Source organism: Pinus tabuliformis, chromosome 5_2, assembly GCF_031772625.1.
Source record: "Pinus tabuliformis cultivar Carrire ecotype Pingquan chromosome 5_2, CPIR1, whole genome shotgun sequence".
NCBI classification, from domain to species: domain Eukaryota; kingdom Viridiplantae; phylum Streptophyta; class Pinopsida; order Pinales; family Pinaceae; genus Pinus; species Pinus tabuliformis.
The window spans coordinates 412,972,060-412,982,928 of record NC_142306.1 but is presented as its reverse complement, the minus strand read 5'-3'; the positions used below and the strand labels follow the sequence as shown (position 1 = coordinate 412,982,928).

General features: G+C 39.7%; 1 protein-coding gene across 1 annotated transcript in view; it reads left to right on the top strand.

Annotated features, from left to right (window-relative positions):
- Positions 1-210: 210 nt before the first annotated feature.
- The window catches only part of LOC149159277 (uncharacterized), a 114,057-nt gene continuing 103,398 nt past the window's right edge, over positions 211-10,869 (top strand). The window contains exon 1 of the mRNA XM_089436436.1: positions 211-731. Within this exon, the coding sequence (XP_089292562.1) occupies positions 409-731 (323 nt within the window). The 5' untranslated portion in view covers positions 211-408. The remainder of the gene's footprint in view (positions 732-10,869) is intronic.

Genomic DNA, 10,869 nt, shown 5'->3' with positions numbered 1-10,869 from the left:
AAAAATGCTAAACATAATAAACCCTCAAGCCTTCAACAAAACCTAACCCCAAAAAACAACCTACAACCCATAAATAGTAACTGAGGTAAACCAATCGTTGCAACGAAATCCAACCCCATACGCCAACAGGAATTTCTGCTAAAAAGCTTAGGATCACATGCCCTTCCAATACATCATACCCACTTTGAATAACCTCAACTGCTGCGTCGCCAATTACTTTACATTCACTGGCTATCATTCTCTCCAAATCCCCTTTCCCCACAATTAATTTACATGTACTGGTGATCATTCTCTCCAAATCCCCATTCCCCACATCCTCATTTGAATCTATAAAGTATATTTTATGACTGTTCAGAACAATACTTATTGAACTCTGCAAACATTTCGTTTTGGAGAAAGCCCAAAGAAATGGAGGTTATAACTACCAGCGATACTAAAGACACCTCCACACCATGTCCAAGTCCAAGCACAGCCTCTGCCCCGTCCTCCGCCGCTGCGGCTACGCTCCCCAAGCCGCAGCCGCCACCACCATCAAATTTACCGCCAGAGGGCATGGTGTCCCCTCCAACAAACACGCTCTTGATTGGCGCAAACGCCGCAACCCCCAGCCCGTCCACCACTACCAACACTGCACGCAGTAATCACAACAGCGCGTCAGCGGACGCACCCAAGAGTCTCAGAGGCCTCAACAAACCCAAATGTTCAGAATGTGGCAATGTCGCTCGTTCCAGGTCACTTTCTTATTCGCTATGTTTTTTTTCTTCTTGTCGCTAAGTTAATGTTATATGTAATGTATTTGCACGTTTTGGTGTATGTAATTTGTTTTACTTTCTACAGATAATAGAATTTATATTTGGGAATTCTGTTGTATGATAACATTGAAATGTCTCTCTCATTTCATTTTTATGGTAGGAAACCCACTTCTCAGATAATTCATAATCTGCTCTTTAGTGAATTTTAGCATTCATTGCCCGGTACCACTAGGTGCCACTACAACAGTAGTTAAGAACACAGCTGAAGTACACCCAGGCAACCTAATTCAGCAGGGGCTACCCTGGAAGATCGCTATTTCTTTCAAACACGAGATCCAGCCTGGCTATCGACGATCCCAAGAGTGCTTCTGTCCCCAGCGAGGATGGAAACCGAGGCCTGCTTCGAGTGAATTCTCCACTTTGCGGTTAGATCACAAGTTCATTCCCCATAGTGTTCCAATTTGACAATAGGAGGCTTTACTATACTTTGTTTTGTGTCTCTGTGTACCCATGCACTATTGAAACTACCCTAATTGGAACTCAGGTTTGAGTACCTCATTGGATTCACACCCAGTTTCGTCTGGCAGAGTAGTGACTGCCCCTAAGAGAACTGACTTAACGGTCAAGTCAAATTGCCTTGGACAAGAAGTGCATTGGTTCTTGTTGCAAAGTTAATATTTATTTTATCACATGGTGCATACTGTGAACACCATAGAAACACTATTTCTTGGTATCCACTGTGGACAACTCATTTTATGGAGATGATGATTGCATTGAATTCCTCTTTTCGAGAGGACCATAATCGACCTAAAGATCATCTAATTTGGACAAGGGAAAATATATTTTTGAATTATGAGCCCACATGTGCATATTTGATCAGGTCCGCCCTAAAGCAACTTAGACAACCTTGGAAGGCTATAAATAAAAGTGACCTCCACCTCATTTGGACACCATCATGAGACATTCTTCTATTCTATTTCTTGGTTTTCATGAGACATTCTTCTATTCTCTTTCTTGGTTTTGGCTCGCATAGGTCTGAGGCACGTCCACGAAGAATTGGTTCGCACGAAGAAGAAATTGTAGGGTCCAAAACTCACATTTCTGTTTTAGGGTTTTGAGCCTCAGTGGTAGGCATGACATAGAGAGATCTCGATTGCAGTTGCTCGCTGACCGACTCATCCACGCGACTGAATCTTTTCAGTCGCATGCACAACACGTCCTCCATGCGACTGGAATTTAGGCTTTCTAAGTCACAGGTTCTCCAAATGTCGATTTTGACTGCTGTCGCTGGCTTACAGGCTCAAGGGAGTGACTGGATCCTCTCAGTCGCTCGCGTACCTCCTCCTCCTCCATGCGACTAAGACCTAAATGTCAAAATTTTAGTTGTCCAAAGTTTTCGACATTTGAACGTAGTGTTCAACAATTGACCGCAGACAATGACAATTCATTACAGGCTTCTGAATCATGGTTTTGAGTATGAGCATTGTTGGGTTCATTTCATGGATGTTGTTAGTTGATTTTTGTTGAATAGTTGTATGTATGAAGATATGGATCAATGTACTCTCTTTTGCTGAATCATTCAATGACAATCTAATAAGAAGAAGAATTTGAAAGGGTTTCCCCCATAGTGGGTTTTGCCTTGGTCTCTGATCCATCTTGGTGTCTCTATGTGTGAATGCTTTTCTTCTTTTCTTCTTTTATGTTCCATTGCATTGATGATGATGATATTGTTCTTTGTACATAGTTGCATATGTTGCTGAATAATGACGTAAATTTGAATAATGTTATGATGTCATGGGGTGAATTTAATGTGTTAATGAATAAATGCAATTATCAAAGCAAAGAACAATATATCCCTAAGAAAAATTAATAGTAGGGTGTGAGGAGCTCACCTGAGATAGTTTGATGGAACTTAGTGTGTCGAGAGAGATTACCCAACAGTGGCATATGGTTAGGGTGTGAGTTGGCAGATGCAGACTTGGGTTTGGCTCGACCTGCTATAAAGGTAGCACGTGCTCCACCCTTGAGACCACACTTATGGAGATGCATGACACACTTTAGGTGAGACATTCTGAGGCGTCATAAGAGCATGCACAACGGATGGTGGACCTTTATCATAGCAAATGTTTAGACTCCAGGCAGTATTGGGGTGCACCCTCAAGAGACAAGATAGTAGATCTTACGGTGTGGTATGGCAGACGCAAGTTAATTTCGCATGTACTAGATTGATTCATGATATGTGGAGTCTATATATTGATTGCAAATGCAGGGACCAAAGACGTGGAACAAGTGGATTGCAACAGTTGTTAGGACTATGCCACAACAAATTTGGTTATGGGATCTAGTTGGTTGACAGGTCACTCCATTTCATGATGAGTAGGATCATGGCAGAGGGTGATCTAGCTCACTTTGGGGTTGACAAATGGGGGATCACTGAGACCTCCTTTGTATGGCGAGGCAAATTTTCCCTATTTTTGCTCAGGATCAGGATTAGCATTGGATGGGCAGATGTTGACATCATGGAGGTGCCTGGGCAGCACGAGCTTGACCTTCACCGATATTTTGCCATCATGTTCTAGGCGAGGAGGATACAAGACGTGCACGATGGACAATCTGTCATAGTCAGAGTGGCGCAACAACAACATGATGGTACCCTTTTGAGACTAGCATGGGATCCTGGCATCACAGGAATTGGCGGTTCAACTACCCTTAGGGATGAGCTGGTTCTTATATGGGGAGATCATTCAAATTTTCCATTGGGTTTTAGTGATTCGCTGATGACATGGGGTACTTCACCAATATGGCAGGGAGAGATCAGGGGGAGCACATGCAGGTAAGGATTCATCTCCACAGGGGTTGGACTATATCTTTAGGAGTCTACTCTTGAAGTGCATGAAACTAGTTACTCAGTAGGGCAGCTTCTCGAGTAGTTGATCAGGATCTTACCTCACTAGGGTGCTCTACTTACTAGAGATATGCATAGGGCTTTTGGTGAATCTATCTTGTTGCATGGTGAGAGGAGCGAAAGGGAGCTTCACATGGATCAAGATGGTTTGGGACCCTAGTGTCATAGTATTTATTCATGTCGTGATGGCGCAACAACGAGGAGTGGTTTAGTGGCACATTTGGGACCATGGCATTAACTAGGCCAACTTGTGGAGCAACAACATATTGCTTGAGGACTATAATGTTCCCAATTTTGTGAGCGCAAAAATCACTAAGGAGTTTTACCAATTTTTGGTGATATTAAATAAAAAGAGAAAATATTATGTTGAGGGAGAATGGTGGCAAAATAATATCTTATTAGAGAATGGAGGAAAATCATTATTTTATTGGAGAATGACGACAAAATAATATATTATTGGAGAATGGAGGAAAATCATTATTTTATTGGAGAATGGTGGCAAAATAATATTTTATTGAGAAAGGAGGCGAATTATTATTTTATTTAAAATGACGGCAAAAGGTCTCCTTGTGGAAAATGGGCCCCACCAATAAAATAATAGGGAAAAAGGAGAGTCTAGAAGCTAGAGGAAGACTCAATGGATAATTATAAAAGGAGGATGGGCTCAATTGCAAATCATTCTATTCCTATCATTTCTATTTGAATTTGAGAAGAAGCTCAAGCAAGTTTCAAGAGTTTCAAGTGAAACTCAATAGCTATATAGTGGACTTCGAGTGACACCCTAGTTAGCTCTCAGGGAAGATTATGTCTGATCTTCCAATTGTGCTTATTGCAGAGAATCTCCAACATTGTGACTATTATTTGTATGCAGGACTACTTCCACATTCCAGGGGGCCGAGTATTTCATTTAGGTGCAAAAAGGGAGGACACATTTAGAGGGGCCCAATATCCATCTCTTCCCAGATTTAGAGGCTGAATCCAACATCCATCTTGGAGATTGGTTACTCTGGCTTGAGGCTGTATTTCTTCTTCAAAAAGACCAAGGATTCAAGTGCCATTCCTCAACGTAATTTCTAGAACTCTGTCAACAAGGAGACCGAGTTATACGCAAGGAGAGAGGCCGAATCAATTTTGCATCAGCAGTGAAGTTTAAGAGGCCGACTTGTTACACAGGGAAAGAGGCCTAATCATTTTGTATGGGCAGTGAGGAGGAGGAGCATCAAATTATTGGCACATTACAGTGCAGTGTTGCGGGGAGCGTTTAGCCTTTTTTGCAGTAATGTTCCAAATGCAATTTTTTTTTTCAAAGAAACAAATAAGTTTTGAGTGGGCAGCTTAATGATCAAGCCTATGGCCCTAGTATTGATATGCGATTCATGGTAATGTTAAGAATAATTCTTAAAGTAAAAGTGACATTGTCCTTAATCTTCATTTTCATCCTTTTACTTAAATTTTTAACATTACCATGAAATGACTCAGGATGTTTGAGAGTGGTTCCGACCTCATTGGATTTCATATGGAGAAAGTAGAATTTTAGATTTCATTCAAAATCCAACAGACTTATCAGTTTTTCAGGATTTCAAGATTGCAATGTTTCCATTGAATTTTGTCATGTATTAGGGTATGGAACTCGTATTTAATCAAGAGCACCAATGCCTCCATGTACCTTGATGTCAGTGACATTGGTTGTCAAACTCCTCTATCATGACCCTCCTAAAAATGTACACATCACTCAAACAAAATCTTGACTTGACATGCTATGCTTTTTCTATCTTATGTTAATGCTTAGAGGGTGATATTAATGACAAAAATCCCTATATAGATACAGAGGTAATGACAAAGATACCTCTGGATATTAATGCTTAGAGGGTGATATTAATGACAAAGATCCTGATTTTCCAACAAGACTAAAAAATTATACATTTCTCATGGTGGCAAGAGGCCCAAGCATAAGCAATAGATAATAGATTTACTTGTCTTTTCTAGTTTCTAGTAGTTTTATAACTATTGACTCTTTCATATTTATTATGATATTTTTTTAAATAATATATGACAATTTAAGTTTGAAGTTGGCAATTATAACTCATTAGTAATGAATTATGAATATGATGCTTCATGAAAGTTGAAAGTTGTTTCATTTCATTTTATAACATTTCATTTCATGTTAGATATTATTTGTTGTAATGGTTACACTTAGCTTACAAGTACAACTTTGGTGATTAATGATGATAAATGTTATATATTGAATTTTGAAAGCTTGAAACTTTAAGATTGATGAATCATGAGACTGTTGTATGTTACTACGTTACTAACTTGTGGACGTGGTTGATGAAGATTATAACTTCTAGATGATTGTTGTTATATGGTTCAATCTATGTTTTTTTATATATAATTCATCATTTTACATGTTTTTGTTGACATATATGTATCAAAATAATATATATATATATATATATATAAAACGCTCCGGGATTCGCTCCCAAACCAGGAGCTTCTGAAAATGTTGCTCCCGCACCCGTTTTCGCTCCTGCTCCCCGCTTTCGCTCCCGCTCCCAAGCAACACAGGTACAGTGATTCTATAAGGTGGCCAAATTTCTCTCACTACCTGAGGGCCGAGTTCATCTTTCAATGGAGCAGAAAGTGACATCACCGGGGCATATTATTGCTGTAGTATCTCTGTTGTAGCAGATTCACTAGTATTTGTGGGCTGAAGTTGGTTATATGTCTGCTGTAATTAAACAACTAGGTTCCTCTATAAGTTTTCTTCCTTGTGTTCATGTCTAATGACTGTGTAAGATGTGCATATTTGGAATATATATTTCTTGGTTTATATATCAGACATTTCAGTGATTTTTGATGGCTGTAACATTTACTTTCCAGCGTTAAATTCATCATTGGTACTCATGGTGCATATTTGGAATATATATTTCTTGGTTAAATATCAGAGATTTCAATGATTTTCGATGGCTTTAACAATTACTTTCCAGCGTTAAATTCATCATTGGTGCTCATGATTATTACTACTGAACTGGGTTGTTTCCCCAAGTCTTTATTTAGCACTGTACGTCAATATTAATGTGACATGACAAGAAAAACACCTTCAGCAACCTATTCACAAACTATTTGACAAAAGTGCTCACAAATGTAATCATTACATAAATTAGTCCTAATGTCTGGGATGCTTCATTTTGGTATTTTTGGGGTATAGTGCACATTAACTTGAGATCTGATTTTAAATAGACACCTACAACAGTTATCTTTCAAACTGTTTGACTAAATCTCTCAAAGACTGGACCAAACACAACTCAGAAAATTCATTTACAAATCTGAAAATCCTTGAAAGGAACATTACACCTGTCCACATAGAGTCTGCCTCTGGTGTTTTGACTTCTGGTATCACATGTTTTGCTTCCTGGTTGTCTTGCAAAATTGTGCTAAACATGCTGGTCTGATCTTTCCGTTTTTACCTGAACTGCTCCTTGTCAATTTTTTGAAAGTTGAATTTACTTGTATCCCCCCTACTAGTGCTACTAGTCAATCTCGGGAATCAGTACATCATAATGCTTGGCTTTTAAGTTTTTGTATGCTCCTATCTTCCAATTTTAAGACTAATCTTTAGTCCATCTCTGCTTAGTCAATTTGATATTCTAGGGTGTATCACTTACATAACTAGTGGTATAGGGTGTATTGATGGACGCTAACATAACTAGTGGCAAAGGGTTTATGGATCGGTGCTTAATCTTGTATATTGTAAAATGAAAGAAAAATTATTATTATTATTATTTTTGAAGCATGGATTTCATGCTCAAGGTCTTTTATTTTAGAGGTCAAGCACCCATTGCGCACTTGTAGGGTTTGCCCTAGGTCAAATGAGTTGTCCAAAGTGGAATTTGGCCCTAGTTGCTAATTTTAACATTTCACAATGCACAAGTAGTGAGGGGATAAAGAGTGAGGCATATATATATATATAGGAGGAGCAACGAATCCATGCCATAAAAGAGGAGTAACTCGCATGCCAAGAGGAGTGTAAGTCATGCCCATTTAGGAAATGTAACTCATGCCATTATGGAGGTACACATGCCTTTGTAACTTATGCTTTTAAGAGAGAGCGTAACATATGCATTAAAGAGTGTGTAAGAGGAATCTTTCATGACATGCTTTAATGAGAGCGTAAGAGAGTGTAAGAGGAATCTTTTATGACGAGCTTTTATTGAGAGTAAGAGAATGTAAGAGCATTAATGAGAGTGTAAGAGGAATATGCCATGCTAATAATGAGGGTGTAAGAGAACATTACTGAGAGCCATGATTGAGTGACTTCAATTTCTTTTTAATAATAATAATATTAATGATAATATTGATGATTAAGTTGAAATTGAAATATTAGGATTGATTGATGGTCAGAAGGGATTTTCCATTAACAATACTTGATTACCAATAGATGCAAGGTGATTTACCATTTTTCGAAAGTCATACTTGAGACTTTCTATTTTTAGAAATTCATCCCCGAGCTGCCAAACTTTCAACCTAAGTAACTGGATTTGTCCAAACCCCTCTGCGAATCTGAATCCTGCGAATCGGATACGATTCGCTAGGAATTCGAATCGGATACGATTCGCTAGGAATTCGAATCTCAGAATAGGATTCGACGTGTCCGGATTCGTACGAATCTCGTACTGGCACATCGAATCCCGATTCTGGGATTCGAATCCCCTAAATATGACTTCCGTGGACTTAAAAATGTGCTGTTCTTTTTTGTTTTCACCTTATTTCTCATTCACTTTTGCATAGTTTGAGCTGTGGGCAAGGAGCTAAGGGTTTGGAGCAAGGAGCTAAGGGAGTAGAGTGTTTGGCAAGGAGATTCAAGCACTAGGTAAGTGCATTTCCGCTCCATTTTTTTGCATTTATTATTCTATTACAACAGTTTGTATATGATTTTTTTTTACAAATTTGTGCATGTTTTGTTTAATTTTTTTTACAATATTCATGGCTCAATCAAAGGCAGCAGTTAGGGGGCAAAAGAAGGGGAAGAATGTCTCCATTGGAGATGCCCCTCCTCCCCCAATATCATCAGAGTCTGTTGCAAGTACTGTTGAGGGAAGAGGAGGACCTAAAGACAACATTGAGAAATATCCCTTGTGGAAATATGTTAGAAGAGAGGATGGGACAACCACCAAGGGGAAGGGAGGAGGCAATGTGCAATGGAGATGCAACTTTTGTCACATTGCTTTCAAAAGCACATATTTCCGTGTGAAAGGCCATTTGTTGGCTTTACCGGCTTGTGGAATTGGAGCTTGTAAAGCTGTTCCTTTACAAAAGAGGAAAGAAATGGAAAAGGAGTCCACTATTGGTATGGAAAATGTGGCTGCAAAATCAAGAAAAACCAAGAATGAAGACCCCTTCCATTTTTGAGGAAAGGCACCACCAAATTTCCATTTGAGAGTTCTATTGGAGTACAAGCAGCAAAAAGAAGAGCAATTACACTTGGTCCAATGGACAAGATTTTTCAAAAAGAGAAACGGGAAGAGCTTGATCTCACCATTGCTTTCTTTTTCTATCAAAACTTCATATCATTTAATGTTGCACGCTCACCTTTATTTATTGAGATGTGTCGAGCTCTAACTCACGGGTCTCCATCATGGTATGTGCCTCCTGGTTCAGAGAAGCTTAGAACCACATTGTTGACGAAGGCAAAAAAAGAGGTGCAAAAAATGCTTGAGCCTATTGTAGCATCATGGCCAGCATCTGGGGTTAGCATTGTTTATGATGGATGGACAGATCCAGCACGACACCCAATCATCAACTTCATGGTGTCTTCCTTGAATGGTTCAGCTTTCTTGAAAGCAGTGGATACACTTGGAGAATACAAGGATGCACAATTTATTGGTGAGTTATTTATTAAAGTTATTGAAGATGTAGGTGTTGATTCTTGTGTGCAAATCATTACAGATAATGCACCTGTTTGCAAGGCTGTTGGCATGATTGTGGAAGCTAAATATCCACAAGTGTTTTGGACGCATTGCATTGTCCATTCATTGAACTTAGAACTGAAATCCATTGCTTCTAATGTGCTTTGGATTGGTAACATTATTGAGGATGCACGACATATCCATAACTTTGTGCAAAATCATACAAATTCCCTCACTATCTACAAGGAGTACACCAATCTATCACTGTTGAAGATTGCTGATACGCGGTTTGCCTCTTCATTCATGATGTTGAAGAGGTTGAGGGAGGTCAAGACCGCTCTTGGGTCCATGGTTATTTCTGGGTTTTGGTCTTTTTGGAGAAAGACAGATCAGGTAGCCTCTAAAAGAGTAAAGGACACAGTGCTAGATGATGCTTGGTGGGAGAGGGTAGATCTAATTATTCAGATCATGGACCCTATCATTTCTTTGCTTCGATTTGCAGATACAGACAAACCCATCCTAGGAGAGGTTTATGAGGGATGGGATTCCATGATTGAGTCTGTGAGGAGCATTATTCTACAGAGTGAGTGCCCTGAGTATGAGACATCACCAGAGGCCTTCTGTGATACTATACAGGATATTCTTGTCAGCAGATGGGACAAAAATTGTGCACCTTTACATTGTTTGGGTCACTTATTGAACCCAAAATACTACAGCCATGAGAGGCTGAATGGTGGACCTTCCTGCAGATTCCCTCCTCACAAGGATGGTGAAATCTCACAGGGGAGGAAAGAGGCATTCAGGTGGGTTTTTCAGGATAGTGCATTGCTTGATGAGGTGGAGGATGCCTTTGCAGAGTTTTCCACTGGCACTGGTCGATTTGCAGGATATGATGTGATTAGAGACAGGGGGGCTAAGAAGCCCTATTCTTGGTGGGCAAATCATGGGGCAACAAGCCCTCCTCTTCAGCAGTTAGCCATGAGGTTCCTCTCTCAGGTGACTTCATCCTCTTGTTGCGAGAGGAATTGGAGCACATATGGGAATTTGTATAGTGTGAAGAAGAGTAGGCTTGAGCAGTCCAGGGCAGAGACAATGGTGTATGTGCACACCAACCTTTGTCTTATTTACAAGCAGAGGGAAGAGTGGTTGAGGGGAAAGACAAAGATGTGGGATGTCTTTCTTGATGATATGGGTCTGGACAACAGTGTTGAGTTGGCATTGGCCAAAACGGATCTCAATGATCCAGTGCTAGAGCCTGTTAGATTTGATGACTTAGAGGGGTCATCCTCCACACCAGCAGATGTAG